Source organism: Myxocyprinus asiaticus, chromosome 33 (assembly GCF_019703515.2).
Source record: "Myxocyprinus asiaticus isolate MX2 ecotype Aquarium Trade chromosome 33, UBuf_Myxa_2, whole genome shotgun sequence".
NCBI lineage: Eukaryota > Metazoa > Chordata > Actinopteri > Cypriniformes > Catostomidae > Myxocyprinus > Myxocyprinus asiaticus.
Window position 1 is genome coordinate 31,356,827 of NC_059376.1, and position 25,269 is coordinate 31,382,095.

General features: G+C 37.7%; 1 protein-coding gene across 2 annotated transcripts; it reads right to left on the minus strand.

Moving 5' to 3' along the window:
• Window positions 1–1,902: 1,902 nt before the first annotated feature.
• LOC127424449 (fibronectin type III and SPRY domain-containing protein 1-like) lies at window positions 1,903–23,430 on the minus strand. Of its 2 annotated transcripts, none has more exons than XM_051669690.1 (13): window positions 23,292–23,430; window positions 12,602–12,697; window positions 12,187–12,318; window positions 10,911–11,012; window positions 10,492–10,514; window positions 9,765–9,886; window positions 8,248–8,457; window positions 8,056–8,154; window positions 4,571–4,724; window positions 3,449–3,531; window positions 3,038–3,289; window positions 2,721–2,809; window positions 1,903–2,040 (listed from the first exon to the last, which is right to left on the minus strand). In XM_051669690.1, the coding sequence occupies exons 1-13, from the start codon at window positions 23,304–23,306 to the stop codon at window positions 1,930–1,932; spliced, it is 1,488 nt and encodes a 495-aa protein (XP_051525650.1). In that variant the 5' UTR covers window positions 23,307–23,430; the 3' UTR covers window positions 1,903–1,929. The 2 variants fall into 2 exon arrangements, with proteins under 2 accessions (XP_051525650.1, XP_051525648.1); XM_051669688.1 differs by having other exon boundaries at window positions 12,602–12,728; window positions 23,292–23,392.
• Between the last annotated feature and the right edge of the window lie 1,839 nt (window positions 23,431–25,269).

Here is a 25,269-nt window from a genome sequence, read left to right on the forward strand (position 1 = left end):
TTGTTTTATACTACATGTTTTAAGAACAACATGATCACAGAAATTAAGTATGTCTTCCACTTTCTTCCTTGTGTGGATGTGCAACACAATAGGTATGTTTGACATGTTGTTTTATTGACGTAATAGGTGGTGTAATATTACAACTTTACAGGTTGACGTTCGTTTCAGAGAGAAACGTAAAATGTTCAGGTGTATGTCTAAAAGCGTTGCAGGTTATATTAATAAGAGAATAGCAAAAAAAAAAAACAAATCGCCGTCTTCTGTAATATATACAGGTTTTGCAATAGGCATCCAAAAAAAAATCAGGTCTGGTAAATATTTGCATAAAGAACACAGAACGTTAACCATTATAAGTGACTAATCATATATATGGACACACGTGTCTACACACACACACACACACACCATTGACCGTGCATAACCGAATGGTTTGTTTTGAATCACCTCCCTCTTCCTGCAATGCTGGGACTGATGACTTAAAGGACTGTTGAATTAAATACATTTTATAAAAGGCATTTGACTTCCTCAATGACTTCGCTTAAAGGAATATTTCACTCAGGGTTAGTAAATGATGAAAGAATTTTCATTTTTGGGTGAACTATTCCGTTACGTTTGTGCTACTTTGATACTAAGTTTAAAAATGTTTGTTCACAGAAGCAGCTTGCAGAATTCGGTGCATATAAGACATTAAGTGTGTGAATATAATAGTAACATCTAAGATTTCAAACAGTAACACCAACATGCTCTCAGCTGCATTGAAATAACTTAAAATGTGCCTTAATTGACAAATACTGTGGTCTGGATTAAAGCTGCTGTGTGTTATTTTTTTGATGTAAAAATTTTTTTTAAAATGTTGAACACTGAGACTCTCAAAACATTATCTGTACTCTCTATGAGCATCCCGACCGGTCCAACACAGCATTACTGGTCAACCAACTATGTTCAACCAATGCCAATTGGGGGGAGTGTTCAAGAAACATATTTGACATTTTTGCTACTCTGTTTGGTGCTGCATAAATGGCATACTACATTTTTAAATAATGTTCCAGGTTCAAGTCAAGCTCAATAGACAGCATTTGAGACATAATGTTGATTACCACACAAAAATAATTTGATTTATTTTTTAAAAAAAAGGCACTCATAGTGAAAGTGGTTGGGGCCGGTCCACAAACATTAAAATACACACTTTTTCACGTTTCAAGACGTAAACAATGTGTTAACATGATTTTAATGTGACACAAATCACTTACCTTATCTGTGTTAAGTTAAAGCCATTATTAGTTAAAGCCAATATTACAATGTCGTTGTCATGATGACGTAAAGCTAGTAAACACTGAAATCTGGTAAATGCTGTAACGGTGGTAAATCCCTGATTTTATCACACTAAAATTATGTTAACATGAACCATGTTTACGTTTTGTGCTTCTACTTCAATGTTTATGGACGGGCCCCATTCACTTCCATCGTAAGTGCCTTAGAGTTACAGTACAATGATTTTTGCTTTAATTTTTATTTTAAATAAACAAGGGACAAGTTGAAATAATCTCTGTGGTAATCAACATTATGCTACAAATGCTGTTAGTTGATCTTAACTTGTACTGAACCCGGAACATTCATTTAACAAATGCTAAACAATACAATGCAATATGTTGGCCCTAATGAATGACATAAACAAGCTAATAAAGCTCGGTGCATTATGAAATAAAATAACACCTCTCCATGTCTTAATTCGGGACACTGAAAGGCACAGTATCACTGAGCTAAAAGGAGTGAGGAAGGTGAGCTAAAAGAACTCCCCCTGGGCTGGCAAGACATGTAATGATAGGAATAGCCTCCAGGCTTTGTTAGGGTTAGCCAGATGTTCTCCAAGCCTGTGCAAACATGAAAAAGTTCTAAAGAGTGTATATATTTGTCAGTGATAGGTAAGGTTTAGGTAAGGCTGGCATTGGAGCTGCTTGTATTACTGTTTCTCTTCTGACCACTCAGCACAATACTGGGTACCTGCAGCCCCGTCTGCACTGAAAAACTCCCATTCCACACCTATAAGGGGCAATAGAGAGGGCACGGGTTAATATGTTTCGGTAGACACAACAATACCACGATTTAAGTTTGATTTAATTGTAAAAATGTCAAGTGAACTGTACTGCAGCTACTTTGAAACTGGAAATTGTCAAGCTTCAAGCGACTCAATATTTCAAGTACTTATACTACAGTCAAGCTGTTGAAAACTTAACTACATTACTAATTAAAAATAACTAACTACTACTAATTAAAAATAGCTGAACGGATCAATTTACACTAAATACATCAATGAATCTAGAAAACACCATAATGTATATAATTTGGTAAAAACAGTAATGAACAGCAGCATTTCACAAAAATATATTTTTTTAAATTCTTGTAAGAAATATATTTTCATTATCACTGCAAAAAACATAAAAAAAATTATTTAAATCAGTGAATCAGTTTTGAACCAGTTAATTTAAATGAAGCATCCTAAAGCGAATTGGACTTCGCAATGCTTCATATGAGAGAAAGGACATTTGATTTATTGGCCTTAAAGCTGGGCATTCAGTACAATGTAAAAAAAATAAAAAATAGGGCTTGTCATATGAAATTCAATGTTTCCAAATCAGTGATCCTGTGTAAAAGTAGCTAATTACTGGAAAAGCTACTCTGGTTGGAAAAATGTTGCTACAGTAGCAGCGTAATGATCTTACCATAAAGGCTGGTATAACAGGCTGCTGGAACTTGGTTCTGAAGGTATGAAGAAGACTTTTGGTTCTGCCGTTATAAAAAGACAATGTGCCTGTAAAAAGGGTGAAGAAAAACACAAATAACACTTAAAATGTTCCTTGTATTCATTAAAGTTTAAACTGAGTCCATTTTATATCCTGAGACTGCTGCATCTTGCCAGTTATCGCACAGCAAACATCCATTTGCTTTTAAAATAGCTACGAGTTCTCAGCTTCATGGCTAACTGCGGAGAAACTGCGACAATACTTCCTCATTTTGTTATATGGATGGGTTAACTCACCCTCTTCGTAGTTGCAGTAAATGCCGATGCGGTCTGGAATTTGGCAGTCCAGGGCTCGGGCTTTATTATTGTGCTTGGCTGTGAAGCTCTGCTGAAGCCAGTTGTTCAGGTGGATGCACCAGGACGCATTACTCTTACCCAACTGGTCAAAGCGGCCAAGAGACCGCAAAGCGATGCCTGCTGCAAATGCCTTACTCTCCTTATCAAACCGCACCTCCCAGTAATGCTGCCCTGAATCGATAATGGTGTCACCTAAATAAGAGCGGTAAAGAAAATCAAGATATTGTTTGCACAGGGCGTTTCTTAAAAGGGAGAGTTTACACAAAAATTTTAATTCTTCAGTATCTTAAAAGGTTCTTCAGTACCTTTACTGTGAATGATATTAATAGTTGTAGGTTTGTGTTTACTTACCCAAAACAGTGTAGGACTCTGCTGTGAAACGGTCTCGACCCACTCTAGCAGATGGGGCTCTTTTGGGGGACATCATGGCTGTCCTATGGGAGAGAATGGATTATAAATTGGGGCAAACTTGACAGTATATGATGAATGGCCAGCAAAGGCTGCTTTCAGAAAGCAAACATTAATGCCAATTACAGATTAGTAGATATATGAATCCTGCGTAAATAGGCCATCTGTCTAATATACCAGTCATGAGAAGCAATCATTAACAAATGTGTTCAGTGGCACCAGCTATTAGTACAACTGGCAATGTAAAGAGTGGGAAAAACACACTGCAGCGTATCACTGTTATAAATGTGTGTAACAAAGGTGACACATCAGAGCTGATAGACTCTCTAAGGCATGAGGATTAAAGGGATGTTCACCCATAATGAAAAATCTCTCAACCTTTACTCACCATCATGCCATCCCAAATGTGTGACTCTTTCTTCTGCAGAACACAAACAAAGATTTTTAGAAGAATATCTCAGCTCTGTTGGTCCATTCAATGCAAGAGAATGGTGGCCAGAACTCTGAAGCTCCAAAAAATAAATGCATATAAAGGCAGCATAAAAGTAATCCATATGACTCCAGTGGTTAAATCCATGTCTTCATATTCAATATGATAGGTGTGGGTGAGAAACAGATCAATATTTAAGTCCTTTTTTACTATAAATCTCTACTTTCACTTTTACATTCTTCTTTTGTTTTTGGTGATTCACATTCTTTGTGCATATCACCACCTACTGGGCAGGGAGGAGAATTTATAGTAAAAAAAAAAAAGTACTAAAATATTGATCTGTTTCTCACCCACACCTATCATATCTCCTGAAGTCATGGATTTAATCACTGGGGTCGTAAGGATTATGTTCTGCCTTTGTCCTTTTTGGAGCTTCAAGGTTCTGGCCACCATTCACTTGGATTGTATGGACCTACAGAGCCGAGATATTCCTCTAAAAAATAGAAAGAATGTCATACACCTCCGTGATGGCATGAGGGTGAGTCAATGATAAGAGAATTTTTATTTTTGGGTGAACTGTCCCTTTAAAATATTTATACATAGAGACAAGCCACAGTAGGATAGGTGAATCTGACCTTGCGGGAGAATGCATGGGAGAACTGGCTCTGTTCTTGTCCTTTCGGATGTCCTGGACTGGTAACTTTCCACCACTGCTGTCCCATTCCACACTGAGATCCTCTACCTTCAAGTTCTGATGGGCTGAACTAGCGTCCAGTTTAAAAACAAATGCTGGAAGTAAAGGAGAGGGCGAGACAAAGGTAATAAATGGTTCATTACGTATTTTTTTTTTTTTTTAAACCATTAAAGATACTTTCATAGATGCAGGGTCCTGCATTGACTTTTGCAAATGCCATTATTTTATTGCAATTTATATACTTTTTTCATATTGTGACAAAGAAATTATACAGCTGATTTCCTTTTGCATACTTTGCATATATTTTGTTTAACATCAGGAATATGTCAGTAATAAATTATATAATATAACTTTATATATTTTTCTTTTTTTTTCTAGCAAAATATCAAATGGTAAATGTATCATTTTTATAAAAAAACAAAAAAAAAAACTGTTTTTATTAATATGAAAATCAGATTATCGTTCTTACATTGCCATTTAAATAATGTATTACATCACAATTCCTAAGCATGTTTCTGACCAACTGGCCAGTAACTCACCAAAGACCATTTTAAAGATTAGGGTTGTTTGTTTGTTTGTTTCTTTCATTTTTTACACCATGCTAGCTTCTATGGCTATATTCATGGCGGGAACCAGGTTTAGTTATTTAAAATAGTTAAATAAGTTAAATGAGGTGTTTAAGATACATTTTTCCTAAAAACCTTAAAACTAAATTAGGATTCACTTGATTAAAAACCTTTTCAAAAGAATCAACTGAATAATACAGGTTCCTCAGATGTGTAGAGGTATGACAGTCCAGTAAAATATGTTTAATGGATAGTGGGTTCTGACAAGATGAGCACGTTGGTGAATTTTCTCCTGATAGTAAAAATTGGTGTGTGAGTCTTGTATGTCCTATCCGGCATCGTGTATAAATGACTTGATCCCAGCGATTATTAAAAGGGAACACATATCTTGTTCCAACAACAAGATTTATTTCTCGTAATTTGTTGTTTAAACATTGATCCCACTCCGACTGCCATTTGTTTTTGATATATACATTCAGAGTTGGTTTCAGATCTGTGGAAGGTATAGGGCATTTTACTGGTTCAGTAGATAGTGCTTCTCTGGCAGCTCTGTCTGCTTGTTCATTACCGGAGATTCCTGAGTGTCCAGGTACCCACCAGAAAATAATATTAAAACTCTTTGCGTCAAGAGATGACAGTTTGATTAAAATCTTCACGATTGTTGGGTGATCAGTTTTAGTAGCTTCCAATGCTTCAAGACATGATTTGTTATCAGTTATTATTTAAAAAAAATGTCGTGGAGCAGTCTCAAACTTCAGTGCCAGCAGTAGAGCGTTTACCTCTGCAGTGAAAATTGAACTTTGGTCAGAGATGCAGATACCCTGACACAGTTGGTTTGTTGCAAAAGCTGCTGCCACTTTATTTCCAGATTTATATCCATCTGTGTATATTGGGATACAGTGCATCCGGAAAGTATTCACAGCACTTCACTTTTTCCACATTTTGTTATGTTACAGCCTTATTCCAAAATGGATTAAATTCATTATTTTCCTCAAAATTCTACAAACAATACCCCATAATGACAACGTGAAAGAAGTTTGTTTGAAATCTTTGCAAATTTATTAAAAATAAAAAAACGAAAGAAATCACATGTACGTAAGTATTCACAGCCTTTGCCATGACACTCAAAATTGAGCTCAGGTGCATCCTGTTTCCTCTGATCATCCTTGAGATGTTTCTACAACTTGGAGTCCACCTGTGGTAAATTCAGTTGATTGGACATGATTTGGAAAGGCACACACCTGTCTATATAAGGTCCCACAGTTAACAGTGCATCTCAGAGCACAAACCAAGCCATGAAGTCCAAGGAATCGTCTGTAAACCTCCGAGACAGGATTGTATCGAGGCACAGATCTGGGGAAGGGTACAGAAAAATGTCTGCAGCATTGAAGGTCCCAATGAACACAGTGGCCTCCATCATCCGTAAATGGAAGAAGTTTGGAACCACCAGGACTCTTCCTAGAGCTGGCCGCCTGGCCAAATTGAGCGATCGGGGGAGAAGGGCCTTAGTCAGGGAGGTGACCAAGAACCCGATGGTCACTCTGACAGAGCTCCAGAGTTTCTCTGTGGAGAGAGGAGAAACTTCCAGAAGAACAACCATCTCTGTAGCACTCCACCAATCAGGCCTGTATGGTAGAGTGGCCAGACGGAAGCCACCGATGGTATTCATGTACTTGCTCTTGTAGCAAATGCAGATATCATCTACATATAAACTACAGAGGACATCAGAGCCAATTACTTTTGCAGTGCTATTTATTTTAATACTGATGTGGGTTACTGATAGGATACTTCCTTGAGGTACTCCAAGTTCTTGTTTATGTAGGTTAGACAAGGTGTTCGATAAAAAAATTTCAATGAAGATTGGCAGTCGACCTCTAAAATTCATTTGGTACAAGTCCTTTAAAAATCCATGTTTCCATGTCGTGTCATAGGCTTTCTCCAAATCAAAGAAGACAGCTACAACGTGTTCTTTTCTGGTAAAGGAGTCACGAATTTAGCTTTCAAGACAAATAAGGTGATCTGTAGTGCTTCAACCTTTCCTGAAACCACATTGGGCGTTATTTTATGTGGTGTTTAAATTCCAGTATCCAGACCAGGCAATCATTGACTATCCTCTCCATTGTTTTGCATAAACAACTGGTTAAAGCTATAGGGCTGTAGTTTATGGGGTCGTAATGGTCTTTTCCTGGCTTTGGAATAGGTATTATTTCTGCTTCATGCCAGGCAGATGGGATTTTTCCCGATATCCAGATGGACTTAAAAATTCTAAGGAGCATTTTCAGGGAAAGGTGGGGTAGATTCTTTAAAAATTGAAAGTGGATTTTATCCGGTCCAACAGCTGTGTCGTGGGATTTTTTTAATGGCTCGCTGTAGTTCTTCCATAGAAAAAGGTTGGTTGTATGGCTCTGTGTTACTGGAGCCGAAGTTAATCTTTTCTTTTTCTTGTTGAGCAAGAAAAGTTTGAAAAGCAGGAAGGCAGTTCTCAATAGATGAATTGTTTTCAAAAGTTTTTGCTAGAATGTTTGCAATTTCTTGTTTTGAAGTCAAGAGTGTGTCGTGCTGTTTGGTGTGTTTTTTCCTTTCATTTTCCATATCAGGTTCCATATTTTGTATGATGGAGTACTTGTTGTCATGTTGGAAACAAATCTTCTCCAGCTTTCCTTTTTTACTTCATTTATAAAGATAAGGGTTGTAAAGATAAGTGGCAAAACTACAACTGTGGTCTTTGTGTCAGTTTTTAACCACCAGTTTAGTAGGGATAGTGCTGAGGTGAACCTTGTAAGACTGTCTTTTCTCAGTCAAGAGAAGAAACATTCACGCCTCATTACCTTTTGTTTATGTGTGCGTAAGCACAACTTACCATGTGTTTCTAGAGTAACCAGCTCTGAGAATTCACCTGCCACAGCCTTATTGCATGCCTTCACCCGAAAGGTCATGTAACGCGTGTCAAAACGAAGACCTGAAAAACAAATGGCCCCCAAGACATTATAGTTACAGCTTTATCTATTTCTACTCGAAAAAGACCACATCCAAAACAAGCATCAGCACTTACCCGTGAGTGTATACTCAGTTTCTTTTATCCCCTCTACTACCATCCAGGGGTGGTCTTCCCGAGCGCGGGGAGGACCTTCGTGATTGGTTCTTCGATATTCCAGAATGTAGTGGTCGATTTTGGAGTCAGGTTCAGGTAAGGTCCACACCACTGTGACTGTGTTATCAAACACCTGGCATTCAGCCACCTGAATTTCTGGTGTCGCAGGCACTAAAGGTGAGAGGCAAAGAGTTAGGGTGAATTACGGTCATCTAGGACATTTTTCGCACATTTCAACATGTGTAATTCACTGTAAAACTCTTCAGACCAACAACCTAAAATAAACAAACCTCAATCACATGACAACCCAGCTAGAATATGGTAAAGCTAATATACATTTGCTCGTGGGAGCTTAGGTGTCCCAGATTACCCCATTTCATCCTATGTGATTACTTTTAGATTACTTTTATTTCTAGTCAAGCTAAAATTGATGCCAGTCCTACTTCATTAAGTGGAAAATGAGACAAGGAAGTTGATTCTAAAATAGAATTTCAGCATAATCTTTATTAAATTAGACTTTTAAACAATATTTAACAGGCTGTATTGATGGATTAATTCTGAAGCATGTACAGTTTATGAAACAGACTGCATTTACATATACACTGATAACTATCAAAATCAGCAGATTGGAAAAACCTGTTTTAGGGGTATACATGCAAATAAACTGACGACATCAAAACTGTTACACAGTCAAACACAGCTCATAGTGCAAGCTGACAGACTGACAAAAATCTAGGCGTGTCGATCGAGTTTTGCTTAAGAGATAGTTCACCCAAAAATTAAAAATTCTCTCATCATTTACTCTCTTACAATCCCAGATGTGACTTTTTTTCTTCAGCAGAACACAAATTAAGATTTTTAGAAAAATATCTCAGCTCTGTAGGTCCATACAATGCAAGTGAATGGTGATCAGACATTTGTAGCTCCTAAAATCACAAAGGAAACAAAAGTAATTCATAGGAATCCAGTGGTTAAATCCATACCTTCAGAAGCAATATAATAGGTGTGGGTGAGAAATAGTATTTTTTTTACTCTAAATCTCCACTTTAACTTTCGCTTTCACATCTGAAAGCGAAACTAAACAGGCACCACATGTGACTTTCAGATTTAAAAGTGAAAGTGGAGATTTAGAGTAAAAATAAAAAAATAAAAAAAAAGGGTTACATTTTGATCTGTTTCTCACCCACAACTATTATATCGCTTCTGAAAATACAGATTTAACCACTGGAGTCTTATTGATTACTTTTATGTTTCCTTTATGTGATTTCTGGAGCTACAAATGTCTGATCACCATTCACCTGCATTGTAAGAACCTACAGAGCTGATATATTCTTCTAAAGATCTTTGTTTGTGTTCAGCAAAAGAGAGAAAGTCATACACATCTGGGATGGCATGAGGGTGTGTAAATGAATTTTCATTTTTGGGTGAACTATCCCTTTAAACTGCTTATGACGATTACCCTTTGATGCTACACCGACCTGGAAGAAATGAGATGGCCTGTAGCATGTTTCTTTCCAGAGTGAAGTCCACCATCAGGTGATTCATACTGTCACTGGCCTTGGCTTTCAACGAAAGACGAAATGCTGGAGCCATAGTCACACTGTAGACACACAGTTCCACAATAGACACTCATTAGTTTACAATGAAAATAACACAAGTTATTGATTGAGAATAGGAATGTGGGAATGCATTAATGGCACAATAAAGGGAGAGTTCTCACAAAAAATTTAAATTCTGTCATCATTTACTTACTGTATGACTTTTCTTCTTCCATGGAACACAAAAGCAGATGTTAGACAGAATGTCAGCCTCAGTAACATTGCACTTTGATTGCATTTTTTTTTTTTTTTATTCAGTGAAAGTGAATGGTGACTGAGGCTAACATTCTGCCTAACATTTCATTTTGTGTTCCACGGAAGAAAGTCATATGGGTTTGGAACTACATGGGGGTGAGTAAATGACGACAGAATTTTTTATTTTTACAAGAACTGTTATCACTCCATGCATACACACACACACACACACCTGGGGAGAAAAACAGAATGAAAAGACAGAGAATGAGGATCTTGCTAAAGACAGGATTGAAAAAAAAAATGAGTTAATCATAAAGTGAATGAACTTTCTGGGGTAAATCAGAGTGCAAAGATGCTCTACACTATGCACTGAACTTCATCAGTATGACAAGTATGGACAGCTGTACAGTACCTATCCTTTATGTCTTTGGCCGCCTGCAGTAGAGAGGAAAGAGAAAAAGAAAGAGAGAGAGATAGGGAGCAAGAGAACTGAGTCGCATTGAACGATAAAACAATACATCAGTCATACCAGCACGTGTTAGCAGGACCAGCTAGCAGAATCTGCCACAATTTGCCACTTTGTTAGCGAAAGCAACAGCAGTACCAAAAACGTAGTAAACACACAATCAAAAACGTCACCAATGCTTTGACAAAATAGCTAAATATGTGAGGAAAAGCTCCAGTATACAACTGACTACACAACTGTTGATTAAAAATGAAATTACATTCAAAAATATATCACAATAGATCAATTATTTTTGTAACACAATACATTAATTTAGGCTGATGAGATTTATATTCAAGTGTGTAAACATTCCCAGTGGGCGGTACCTGGGTGAAGCTGTCATTCTCAGCTGAGCAGAGCGTCTGATTGGCTAATTCCAGCAGCTCCTCTGAGCTCTCCAGGGCTTTGGTAGATGCACTCAGCTGGCTCTGAAAGGAGGAGCACAATAATCATGCTTTTTTGATTGGGAAACATTTTGTGTCTTTTCAAATAGTCACAGTACAAATACATAATCTTGAAGTTTACTCAATAAATACCTTCCAGTATTACCTAATAATAATAATAAGCCTAGATTGGTTTAGAGAATCTCACTTATCATAAGTGAATTTTAGGAGCCAAGACAACTTGTAATATGTAATATCAGCACTACAGGCATAATTGTTGTAGAGTAGAATATTGCATACTCGTTTTATTCTTGGCACTGAACGCCTAAGCTTATTTGCCTTTGATTTGAATTCTTATTTTACAGCATGTTTGTTTTATTGCATGTTTCATACCTGTTCTAGTAATTGCCACGTATGCAAAATGTGCAATGTTATTTTGGTAAGAAAGCATTAGCTAAGAATATAAATGTAAATGTGAAAAAAAAAAACAACAACAAAAAAACATTTGCATTTTGATAGCTGGGCTTCAGATGAGATACAATACTGGTTAGAAATATCTGCAAATCACATGAAGTTGAGAAAAACACAATACAAAGTACAATAAACATCAATCAATAAGAACAACAAGCAATGGATAATGTCATTTTTGTGATACAAGTCACAAAATGGTTGCATTATCACGGAAAATACAGGACGATTGTATGTCATGGAGTAAAAGTACTGCAAACACAGGGGAAAAACACCTGGGGTTTAAACATATTCAAACCTACTTTTTGGTTTTACCTAGTGACTTCAGGTTCATATACTTAAGTCAAGAGGAAGTGCTTTCAAATTTTATTCTTCCAAGGAAGCATATACATAAATAACAGTAATGACATTTCAATGGAAAGAAATGAGTGATGTGACAACTTTATCTCAGTTGTACAGGTATACAAAGATGCAATCTGGATTACACACACACACTAATCCTCAAAGATCTCTTATTATCCTTCACTTAACATGACATGCCTAAGTCCTGCATGAGCTCTAAAGCTGTCTCACTCTGCTGGCCCTTTTGCTGATTATGTCTGCTCATTCAGTCAAGCAAACATGAAACACTTGTGTTAATTTATGTTGTATTTATTAACCCATATTATGCTTTTGGACCATCAAAAGCGTGATCAAAAAGCTTGGCTCAGACACTGAAACATGCATGTAGACATACACACAGTGCTCTCACCTGTAGCTCGTAGGTGCGGCTGGCTCTTTCCTGTTTGATGCGTGTGACCATGCTCTCTTTTAGTTCATCCAGGACAGTATGCAAAGAACTAAACTCCGAGTCCAGATCCTCCTGCACTCGGTTTGCATTCGCCTGGATACACAGTGAAAAGTGCAAATGCACAATTAAAGCTGCACTGACTTGCCTCTCATTTCATACTATTACATTGCTTTTGCAAATTGGTAGAATGTGCTTGCCACATCTCTAGGCCACCTCAAATCTGGCTGAGAGTTGACATTTCCTCATTCAACAAAAACACGGTTCAATGAGCAAAGGTGTCATTACCAATTAAGAGTCAGTAATTCAACCTCTGGACATTATTTCAGAGATCAAAAACATGACACAAAGATGAAGAAAACTGGGCTATGGTTTTTACCTCCAGGTTCCCTAGTCTCTGCTTTAGACAGCAAATGAAATTCTGAATTTCCTCATTCTTCAGGGCCAACGTGGTGATGATCTTCTGCAGTGACTCCTGAAACATGCATATGAAATCAGATACATCTCTGGAAAAAAAAAAAAAAAATAAGAGACTAGGGCTTGGCGATATGTAAAAAAATATTTTAGCGATAATTGCCTTAAAACATATCACAATATCCGATTACATCGTCAACCCACCTGCGGAGGGTGGATTTTTTTTTTTTTTTGCTTTATTGATTTTGTTTTAAAAATGTAATTCATTTATTGAAACACAAACTTAAAAGACATTTCTAAATTCAAATTGCACTTTAAACTAAACTTTAAAAAAAAGCATTAAAATAAAGTGATCAAAAAATCTTATTTAACCATCTCCCCAAATCCAAATATTTACCGTCTCCAACGGCCCCATTTGCCATCATGCAAGCATCCGTCAATGACACCAGGTGGAAAATTACTAAGAGCCTACAGACTAAGACAATAATAATCATAATAAATAAGCCTAATAAATTCCCTTGTGTTCCCAAAATAATGCTGCCAAATGTGTTATCGAATTTGTGTTTGTATTGTATTTGTATTGTATTGTTAATACAGTTAATGCTGCCAAAATAAAAGAAAATAGAACTCAATTTTAGGTTCAAGATGAACGTGTCTTGTATTACTTTATGATTTATTCACTTTCGTCTTTGTTTCATCAATACAAAGATATATATTACTTAACCTGCAGAGTTGCATTCACAATGCATGATAACTGCGTGGAAATAAAGTGAACTAAACTCACAGCACCTCTTGAGACGATCAGAGATCATTTGCAGCATTCTCATAGACGACAGTATTCTTGCAAACAGTTTTCAGACTAATGAAACAGAGCAAAAGAAACAGTGCAAACCCGCAAATACGCTTGTTCCACGAGACACGAGACCTGTTCCAGCTCGCGCTGCACGACTCTGAACAAACAGCGAATCAGACACAAGCAGTAGCTATGTTTCCATCCAAGCTGTGAATTAAATTTTTGAGAAAAAAAAAAAAAAAAAAAATATATATATATATATATATATATATATATATATATATATATATATATATATATATATATATATATATATATATATATATAAAAAACTCACAATATCGCAAAAACTATGTGCGGATAAAGCCGCATTTCCATCCCTTGCATCCAAAAGAACAAAATCTTCACTTCCGGGGAAATTGTAGTGACAAAAAACTTTAATAACTTGTTTCATAATGACAGTGCATCACACAGTTCTGGGAGCACTATATGTGTGTGCATTTCTCTATCATGACTTTGTAGTGTGGATCTATAAGATATTCTTTAAAAGTATCAATTAAAGCTGCTCTTCGGGGAAAAAGTGCAAGTTTGTGTTTAAATTATTTGCTCTGCAAACTCTATGCAGGCTTTGGATTTTCAGGACAGCGGTATTTCAGAATGACCAGGGCAACAATTCAGTTGTGATGATTGATCCGCTGGTTCGTCCAGTTATGAATGAAATATTCAGTCACATGATTTATTTTTATGCGCATCTTGTATTCCTGTTAAATTCAATAGGAGTTTATTCGGTAAATGTGTTTCCATCATAGTTTACGCTCATTTCTTCCTCCACCTCAAGCATAATTTACATGACCACACTGGCACTGAAAAAATCTGCTTTATACTTTATAAGGTATTGTTAATCACCATAAAAATTACAGAAGAGCACATGATGACATGAAGTTCACCAACAGTGGCTCTTCCAGGAGCAATGACCAATAAACATGTAGAGACAATGCTCAGTTGCACTCACACAAACACTTAACACCATCAGGGCAAGGCAAGTTTATTTATATAGCACATTTCATACACAATGGCAATTCAAAGTGCTTTACATATACATTTTAAAGAAAATACAAGATACATAAGAGACGATTCACGTGGCACCACGCGAGGGCGGACGAGCTCTGCGCACTTTGCTAGTTTTTAATATGTTTTGTGTAATAAACCAGTGAGATTCAATACACCCTGTTCCATAACTGTTCAATGAAGACAATATGTCAAAGAATTCAAAATCCTCGGGCTCTGGAGGCATTAAAAGACACTTACGTGCTCAAGCTGACACCCATGACAGGGCCGCAGACCGGGGACTCAGTTTGGACGGTGCGGCGGGAGAGATTCAGCATCAACTGTCAAGCATGTCGGCAATGCTGGCGAAGGTCATTGCTGACTTGGAGGATCTTGCTGTAATATGATTGATCGATCACTGCCATGTAGATTAAATTCTCTGAGTTGGTTACAAGAGTGGGGGACGTCGAAAAACGGATCAATTATCTGGAGTCATCGGAGAGGGAATTAGCTGATAATCTGCTAGCGACCAATGTGGACTTTGAACACGTTTGGGAAAAGTTGGAAGACCTTGAGAATCGTAACCAGCGAAACAACGTCCAAATTGTTGGAATTCCTGAGAACGAAGAAGGCAGAGATATGGTGAAATTCCTAGACGAGCTCTTCCCGAATCTGCTCAACATAACAGGCTATAAGCTGGAAATCGAGCGAGCTCACAGGGTTCCAACTCAGAGATCCACTTAGGGAGACAGGCTCCGATCAATTCTGGCCAAATTTCTGAGATCATACGATAAAGATCTTGTGTTACGCAAGGGAGGAGTAAAGGAAGACTTTCTTAGAAGAATCAGAAACTCTTACATCAACGGAAGGTTTCTTTTGCACTGATGTTTCCAGCCAAATTGAGAACAGATACAAAGGGTGGCCGCAAAATATTTACATGCTCACAGCAAGCGATGTCCTTTATAAAGTCAATGGAATGAGTAAGTTATTGTGTGATGCTCTCGATACAGCCGAGTGGACCTGACTCACTGAACATTCACTTGATCTTCCGAGGAAACTGGGCAACTTCTTTGTTTCTTTTTGTGTTGGTTCTGCCTAGCGGCTGGAGTTTGTTTTGTGGAATAACTTTCCTTTGGTTCAGTTTGTGGATGTTTCTGCATGTTCTATGTGCTTATGCCTCCTATTGGATGGAGTTTGTTTTGTGGAATATTTCTCGCAAATCATTAGAGTGATTAGGGCATCTGTTCCACTCATGTAGCAGCTGAACGGGCAGGATAACTGAACATTCGTTTGACTGCCCGAGGAAACTGGGCTGCCTTTTTTTTTTTTGTGCTGGTTCCGCTAGCGGCTGAAGTTTGTTTTGTGGAGGAACACACTTTCAGGATGGTTTTGCAGATAAATCTACACGTTCTTTGTGCTTATGCCTCATATTGGCTGGAGTTTTTTTTATTTTTTTTATTATATTCTGTTGTGTAATTCTGTCTCATAAAATTTGTATAGAAACACCAGGCTCGAGCAATCCAACAGCAAAGTTGTCATGGGGATTCTCGTAGACGTACATGGACTGTTTGAGTTTAGAGGGATGGACGCCAGTTGGCGCTGTCGTTAATGCGCACATTTTCTTTTTTGTCATGCTCGTTTGTTGCTCTATTTGTTGGAATGTGGTCTATATAATTTTGTTTTAGACACAGTCTATTTTTTCTAATATGTCAAAATGTAAAATGTTAATGAGTGGATTGTCTCTCTCCAGGTGGAATGTGAATGGGTTGTGACACCCCATAAAAAGAAGGAAGGTTATTTCTTTCCTTAAACATAAGAAATATGATAGTGTTTCTTCAAGAAACGCATCTTTCCCCGCAGGAAGCTGAAACATTTGGGAAGATATGGGGTGGACATGTTTTCTTTAATGCTGGCTCAAGTAAGTGCAGGGGAGTCATTACATTGATAAGTAAACATCTACAATTCAAATGTCTCAAACAGATTAAAGATAAATAAGGAAGATTCATTATTGTTTTAACTGAAATTCAGGGGCAAAGGTTGATTTTGGCTAATATTTATGCACCTAACGCTGATAATCAGGGCTTCTTTATAGATCTTGAAGGGATGTTGCAAGCCGCTGGCACCCCTCATGATACAATATTGGGAGGAGACTTTAATCTTTTGATGGACTCAGTCCTTGATCATAGTGAAGCAAAAGTGCATAAGCCCCCTAGAGCAACATTGATGCTTCACAGGATGTGTAAAAATCTTGATCTTATAGATATTTGGAGACTTTTGAACACATCTGGTAGGGACTATACATTTTTTTCATCAGTCCATAAGAGTTATTCTAGAATAGATTTTTTATATACCTAAGTCCTTCATTTCATCTGTTGTTGATTGCTCAATTGGAAACATTTTAGTGTCAGATCATGCCCTGGTGAGTTTAGAGGTGTTGCCGCATATGGAGAAAAGGAAATCAAATAGTTAGCGTTTTAATGTATCCCTTTTGCAAAATCCTGAATTCCAACAAATGCTAAAGGCTGAAATCAATGTCTATATGGAGACCAACTGGACCTGAGTATCCTCTGTGGGCATGGCTTGGGAGGCACTTAAGGCAGTTCTTAGGGGTTAGATTATACAGTATGCCTCATTCATCAAAAAATCCAAAGCACGGGAACTCGGAAGGGAATATTAAAAGTGCTGAGGCAGAGCTGAAGTGCCGAATGTCATCTGATGGCCTCAGAGAACTGACCCGATTGAAATACAGATATAATACTATTTTGTCACGGAAGGTGGAGTTTTGGCTATTCAGGGCAAAAAAAATAAATTTTGAGCCAGTGGACAAAGCAAGGAAGCTTTTGGCTAGATATATAAAGCAGAGAAAGTCTTTTTCTACCATTCCCTCAGTGAAATCTGCTGGTGGTGAAATATTTACCTCAGCCATTGATATTAATAATGCTTTTAAATAATTCTACATTGATCTCTATAGTTCCACGTCTTCGTCTTCTGACGAAGACATTCGAAAATTTGTGGAACAATTAGAACTCCCTAAATTGACAAATGAGCAAAAAAATTCTCTTGATTCTGAGATAACCTTGGAGGAGCTTGGCGAGGTAATTAAGGCCATGCCTACAGGCAAGGCTCCGGGGCCAGGTGGTTTTGCCGCTGAATTTTTTAGATCTTATGCTACAGAACTGGCTCCGCTTTTGTTAGAATTTTATACGGATCATTAAAGAATGGAAAGCTTCCACCAACCATGACACAAGCCCAGATCAGTCTGTTTCTTAAAAAGGACAAAGATCCAAGCGAGTTACCGTCCAATTTCCTTGATCCAGCTAGACGTAAAAATATTGTCAAAAATTCTGGCTAACTGATTAAGTTATGACATCTCTTATACATATAGATCAGGTGGGGTTTATTCGGGGCCGCAGCTCTTCTGATAACATTAGGCGTTTCATCAATATTACGCGGTCAGTGGTGAATGATCAGACTCCGGTCATGGCCATCTCACTTGATGCCAAAAAAGTGTTTGATATAGTAGATTTTGGAAATATACGGGTTCGGGAATACTTTTTTTGGATGGATTAATTTACTTTATAGACACCTGGTAGCGGCGGTACAAACAAATGGATTAATTTCAGATGATTTTACTCTGGATAGGGGCACCCAGCAGGGTTGCCCTCTTTCCCCATTATTGTTCTGTCTTGCTCTGGAACCATTAGCAGCCGCGATAAGAAGGGAAGATGATGTTCCAGGGGTAGTGGCGGGAGGTGTGGCGCATAAGCTTTTGCTTTACGCAGATGATATTTTATTATTCATCTCTGACCCCATTAGATCTATGCCTTGCCTCCATAGAATTATTAATTCCTTTTCTATATTCAGATACAGAGTCAATTGGTCTATATCCGAAGCTTTAGCTCTGACAGCGTACTGCCCAGTAATGGCTTTATAGCTAGGCGCTTTCCAGTGGCCCAAACAGGGCATTAAGTATTTGGGTATTTTATTCCCAGCAAATTTGTCTGATTTAGTTAGAGTTAACTTTGACCCCTTAATAAAAAGGTTTTTGAGCGATGTGGGCAGGTGGGCTTCATTACATTTATCTATGATTGGGAAGGACAATGTTATTAAAATGAATTGTGTTCCAAAATGTAACTACCCGTTACAATCTCTCCCTGTAGATGTCCCCCTTTCTTATTTCAAGCAATCTGATAGCATAGCGAAGTCCTTCATTTGGAATGGTAAGCATCCTAGATTACATTTTAATAAGTTACATAGGCCGACTGACCAAGGTGGGCTTGGCCTACTCAAGATTTTTTTTTTATTATTATGCATTCGGTCTCAGACATTTGGCTCATTGGTCACTTCCACCTGAAAGAGCCCCTCCCTGGTTTTGTATTGAACAGGAAGTTCTTGCCCCTATTCTGCCATTGCAAAGCCTTTCTATCAAACTAATTGGAGAAGTTACACGCCGTTACCTTGCATTTGCACTCGGTATGGACAAAAGTGTCCAGAGTGTTTAATTCGGACATTTATTTAAATGTTGCCTCAAGCATATGGCTGAACCCTAAATTATGTATTAATAAGTCCCCTTTCTGCTGGTCAGAGTGGATTGTGAGGGGGGTTACTATACTCGGTGACCTGTATGAGAGTGGAGTGTTGAGATCTTTTGAAACTTTGGTTCAACATATTTGGATTCCCAGATCTCAGTTCTATACGTATTTACAGCTGAGCCACCTGCTCTGTATTGTTTTTGTGAGTAGCACACACCCCCCCTAAAGCAGCAAATGGGAGAGGTGATTACTGCTTTTGGAAAAGGTAATGAGGCATCAGTGTATTACTCCCTGCTACTTCAGAGTCTGGGGGATGGAGCTTCAACTTCTCTCAAGAGATTAATGGAGAAAGATTCAAATTTGGTATTGGGGGAGGGAGTGTGGGCTAGGATTCTAAAAAATCATCAAGTCTGCATCTAGAGATGCAAGGGTTCGCCTTATGCAATTCAAGATTTTACATCAATTCTATTGGACCCCCTCTAGATTGTATAGGCTTGGTCTTAAAGACAAACCCACCTACTGGAGATGCCAATCGGAAGATGGAGACACAACCCATGTCTTTTGGGGGTCTGTTAAGATCCAAGATCTTTGGCTGAATGTTCAGAGTTGTATGTATATCGTTTTGGGCACTCAAATTTTACTTTGCCCCAGTATTTTGGGTGATGGGGCGGTCATAAATTTGGGGATAAACGTTCTGACCAGTATCATGATTGGCAGACAAATTATTTTAAGGGGTTGGAAGTCGGATGGAGCGCCATCATTTCCGGAGTGGTGTGCAGAGGTGGGGAGGGTTGCAGCTTTCGAGGAGGTGGCAAGTAGAAGGCTGGGGTTTGAGGACTTGTTTGTTAGGAAATGGGGTAATTATTTAGCGTTTCTGGGGGACTCTCGGTGAGGTGATGGGGAGAGAGAAGTTTAGTTTAATTATGTATGTTTACTATATTTTCTTTTTTTGTTGTTGTTTTTTTTTTTTTTTTGCATTTGTGTATTATTATATGTGACCACAGGGGTGTTCGTTGGGGGTCAGGGTGGGGTTGGTGATTGGGGAGGGATATCAGTGGGGGTTAAATGTTAAATGTTGATTCGATGTGTATGTGTTGTGTTTTTCTCTGTTGTGTATTTTTGCATCAATAAAAAATGCAATTAAAAAAACAAAACAAAAAACAATTAAGAACATGAAATAAGAATATAAAGTAATACATTGAGGAAAAGTTATATAAAAATAAAATAAAAAATAAAATAGCATAAAAATCAGGAGAACAGGCATTAAGACACATGTGAAATTTAAATAATAAAGTAAACATTAACTAAACTACATTAAATATAAAACAGAACACCCCAATGTATATAACTGATATTAAAAATAAGAAACATAACTATTTCCATAAAATATAATGAAATATGATAGGTCATGCAGGAATTGTGGGAATGCCCAATTATTGTTTTTTACTGTAATTTTAACAATAATTTACTGTAAAAAGTACAACAAAAAAAAGTTAAAAAGTTAAACAATGTAAATTTTTATTTTATTGTAAAAACTACTGTATTGTCTTTTAAAATATATGTAAAAATGTTACTGTATATTTTACAGTTAATACTCGTTAATCAACTAAAGTTTTTTTCTGTAGCATTTTTACAGTCTTTTACCATTAAAATTACAGACATTTTTTACAGTGTATTGACGGATTTCCTTTGGTCTGTTCTTAAAAATATAATAAAGTGTGTTTCTTCAAGCGCATGTCTTTGTGACTAACAGCATTTCTTGTCATGTGTCACTCCGAGACCTCTTGCAGCAGGTCGCCTGCCTGTTGCGGGTAGATGAGCAAAATTTCCCACGCATGAAATACATTTGGACGAGGAGCTCGCGAACTGAATTCAGCCTCATCGCCTTTGGCAGGTGGCGGGTGCTAGTCTCACACCCTGGTCACTGTTTAATATATTTGGCGACTTCCCAGATCCACGGTTTTGCCATTTCCCAATATTGTCGATCATCGTCTATTCGCAATCGGCATCTTTGTAAGACATCGTCGATATCCGATAACGTCGTCCTATCACCCAATGTACATTTTACTCAAACACACACCTATAATTAGTAAATCCAAAGAAACTGATAATAAAATTATCAGTTTCTCTGGATTTACTAATTATAGGCGTGTTTCAGAAAAAATGTACATTTTTGTTTTATTCTATAAAGTACTGTTAACATTCCTCCCAAATTCCAAATAAAAATATTGTCATTTAGAGCATTTATTTGCAGAAAATGACAACTGGTCAAAATAACAAAAAAGATGCAGTGTTTTCAGACCTCAAATAATGCAAAGAAAACAAAGTTCATTTTCATTTTTAAACAACACAATACTAATGTTTTAACTTGGGAAGAGTTCAGAAATAAACATTTGGTGGAATAACTCTGATTTTCAATCACAGCTTTCTGGCATGCTCTCTACCAGTCTTTCACATTGCTGTTGGGTGACTTTATGCCACTCCTGCCACAAAAATTAAAGCAGCTCAGCTTTGTTTGATGGCTTGTGGCCATCCATCTTCCTCTTGATCACATTCCAGAGGTTTTCAATGGGGTTCAGGTCTGGAGATTGGGCTGGCCATGACAGGGTCTTTATCTGGTGGTCCTCCATCCACACCTTGATTGACCTGGCTGTGTGGCATGGAGCACCCCCAGATCATCACCAATCCTCCACCTGGTCATCTAATGGTTAGATGGAGACCTGGAGAGGCCTTCAAGCCACAGTGTCTTGCACCCACTTTGATGATCTTGGGGAGCTTCAGCAAGGCTGGAATCGGGCAGATTTGTCTTTGTGAAGGATGCATGAATCAAGCCACGTACAAGGTTATCCTGGAAGAAAACTTGTTTCCTTCTTCTCTGACAATGGTCCCCAACTCTGAGGTTTGATTCTTCCAGCAGGACAATGCTCCATGCCACACAGCCAGGTCACTCAAGGTGTGGATGGAGGACCACCAGATAAAGACCCTGTCATGGCCAGCCCAATCTCCAGACATGAACCCCATTGAAAACCTCTGGAATGTGATCAAGAAGAAGATGGATGGCCACAAGCCATCAAACAAATCCAAGCTGCTTGAATTTTTGTGGCAGAAGTGGCATAAAGTCACCCAACAGCAATGTGAAAGACTGGTAGAGAGCATGCCAAGACACATGAAAGCTGTGATTGAAAATCAGGGTTATTCCACCAAATATTGATTTTACTCTTCCCAAATGAAAGCATTAGAATAGTGTTGTTTAAAAATTAATATAAACTTGTTTTCTTTGCATTATTCGAGACTCTGAAAACACTGATCTTTTTTATTTTGACCAGTTGTCATTTTTCTGCAAATAAATGGTCTAAATGACAATATTTGTATTTAAAAATTGGGAGAATTTTGTTGTTCATTTTACTCAAACACATACCTATACTGTAAATAGCAAATCCAGAGAAACTGATAATTTTGCAGTGGTCTTTCAAACACAAAAAACTGAAATGGCAAATAAAACAAAATAGGTGGACAATGGTTGAACGTGCAGAGCCTCTAACACTTTTTGCTGGAAGGAAAACAGATTCTTAGTCTATTTTTAAGTCAGTTTCTGACTAATTATTTTTCTGCCTGTGGACATACACACTCATCCATTCGTGATGCACATTACACAAGTAAAGGAGAGTGAGTGAACGCGAAGATATTGCTGCAAGTCATACATGGTTGACTAGAAATGTCATGTTTCATTCTCATCCAGGCCAAATGCGTTGGATTAAGTCACTGATAATGATGCCACCCAAGCGGCTTTATGTTCAGGGCGCCTCCCTGAAGCCAGAGGCTTCTAACAATACAGGCCGGTTTAGGGTTATCCTGCACCACAAATTTGCCTTCGTTTGTTTGATTTGCATCTATGATAGAGCATAACTATAATTTCCTCCTTAATAAGACTGCCTGCAGTGCATATTTGAGAAGAGCACTCACATTACGATATGGAGCTGCGAGAACTGGGGCGGTTTCTGGCGATTCAAGGGTCTTCCGCTGATCAACTATGGGATATTTTCATGCATGCATCGTGCTTTTAAAACACTGTGAAAATTCTAAAGTTACGTAGTTGTTACTTCGTTAGGCTGTACTTTATAAGTGCACTAATTCCACTAACACAATGGGCGGAGGGCGTTTGGAAGTGAAGCTACAAGCTAACGGTATTTCGTATTTAGTCTGTGTTTTAAATGCAGCATCTTCTTTCTTTGTCAACAGAGCGTATCTATTATCATTTTTCAACAACTACGGTTAAATCTTACCCTCTGGTCGTCCATGCTGTCTGCATGCAGCACCTGTTTCAGATATTCTCTGGGTATTTGTCCCAGGTCGTCCGCAACAGTGCTGCTCCACTAGCCCGCCGCCCTGGTGGTACTGATGTTGCTATGGAGCAGTGCATCCTTCACCGACTATTTAGTGTCAAAGACAGTTATGCGCATGCGCAAAGCAGGTTCTGCTGGGTGAAGTAGTTTTCCCCTGTACATTTCTACTACTATGCAAAACAAATGTAAAGTGCTGAAAACTGTGTAATAATCTACACTTTCTTTAATTTTTTTGTGGTTAGTTGACAAGCAATGGGCATAAAAAAAATGTGTTTCTGCGTTTGTTTAAATTTTTTTTTTTTTATGTAAACATCCGTTAGAGGAATGCATTTGACGGTTGTGCTGTGTCTTTTGGAATTTTAGATTTTCTTCAGCGTCTTGTAGAGGAACACTGCATATTTTACACCATGTCAGGTAAAAAAAGTTTTTTTTTGTTTTAAAGTGTCTCGAGACCAGGGACTAAAAATGGTTCAAGGAATGGTAATGAAAACCGAAAACGAACATAATTTTTAGCAGAACATAACCGAAAACCGGAACAAAGTGATTTTCAATTGTTCCGGAGTGAAAACTTTATTTTTGTATATTATTTTTAAATGCTGGTAACTGGTTATAACCGGTTAATTTTGTTCAGATAATTTTTTCATGAAACCAAAAGCCAAAGTGTTTATCACAGTACATTTTTGGAACTACATCACTTCATGTTGCCAGAAAAAATGTGCATCACACAGTTCTTTGCCTAATTGCCCATTGTGGATGTCGCATTCTCTGAATGAAAACTTTTTTAACAACTTTATATAAATACTACATATACATGCACGGCTAATCCAGATACAAGGAAAACATTATTAGAGTTAAACAGTAAATTTCTCAGTTGTTTTCAAGTCTTCACTGAATTATTGTTAGATATGATGCATTAATACAGATTTGATGCTGCCAGGTTTTGAATCAGAAGCAGATCTGTAAATAAAATTATACTTAACTGTTAATTAACTGTATGCTTGTTATCATTTCTGTGCCAAAAAAATCCTCTACACAGGTAAAAAAAAAATTTTTGCTTTTTGTCACTTATTTTGGTGAGACAAGTGGCTAATTTTGGGCTTGTTTTTCCAGACCATGTAGCTTGTTTCACGTGCAAGATCTGGCAACCAGGGACTGAAAATGAACTGTTTTTCATTTCGGTTCGTTCTGAGCAAAAACTGTATTTTAGAGTAGGGTAGAGCGGAATGTTTTCACTCGAAGATCATGTGCAACACGGACAGGTTTAGCCGTTATGCACCCTCTCTATGTTTACATCAGCGTCTCCCGCAGAACGCGTTTACATAGGCCCTCCCAAGAATGTCAACGGGACAATACCACGACTGGGCCACACCCCATTTACTGTGATAATCCCTTTGGCCTTTTGTTTTATGAAATATAGCATTTAAAAATAAAGTTTTCACTCCGGAACTATTGAAAATTACTTTGTTCCGGTTTTCGGTTATGTTCTGCTAAAAATGTTGTTTGTTATTTTTGGTTTTTGTTCCTTGGACCGTTTTTAGTCCCTGCTGGCAACACTGCAATTGGTATTTCACCCACCCCTTATAGCACAGAGTACTGTCATTTTAAAAATAACATTATAAACCATTCTTTTATTTTGTTCTAACCGGTAACCTTTTGGAAAGGAGGCTACGGAACTTCTGAGCCGGAATGATAAAATACAGTTTTGCTCAGAACAAACTGAAACGATAAACATTTCATTTTTAGTCCCTGCTCAAGACACCTGCATTTTGTTTGTTGCGCTGCATCTAGCTTTTGTTTTAGTGCAAGAATGTGTTCAGTGTGAACTACACCTAACATGGACATTTATTTTGTATTTTTCAAAACCCAGATATTAAGTTAAAATGTAAGTGAATGTGTAAGGGAAAGGGGATATTTTAGA

Bases quoted from the DNA above. Each gene is read 5' to 3' on its own strand.
- LOC127424449 (XM_051669688.1), bottom strand. From the start codon at position 23,317: ATGCAGACAGCATGGACGACCAGAGG. The intron at 12,319-12,601 runs GTAAAAACCATA...CTGTGTATCCAG, and splicing joins AGAGACTAGGGAACCTGGAG to GCGAATGCAAACCGAGTGCA. The intron at 11,013-12,186 runs GTGAGAGCACTG...TCCTCCTTTCAG, and splicing joins GCCGCACCTACGAGCTACAG to AGCCAGCTGAGTGCATCTAC.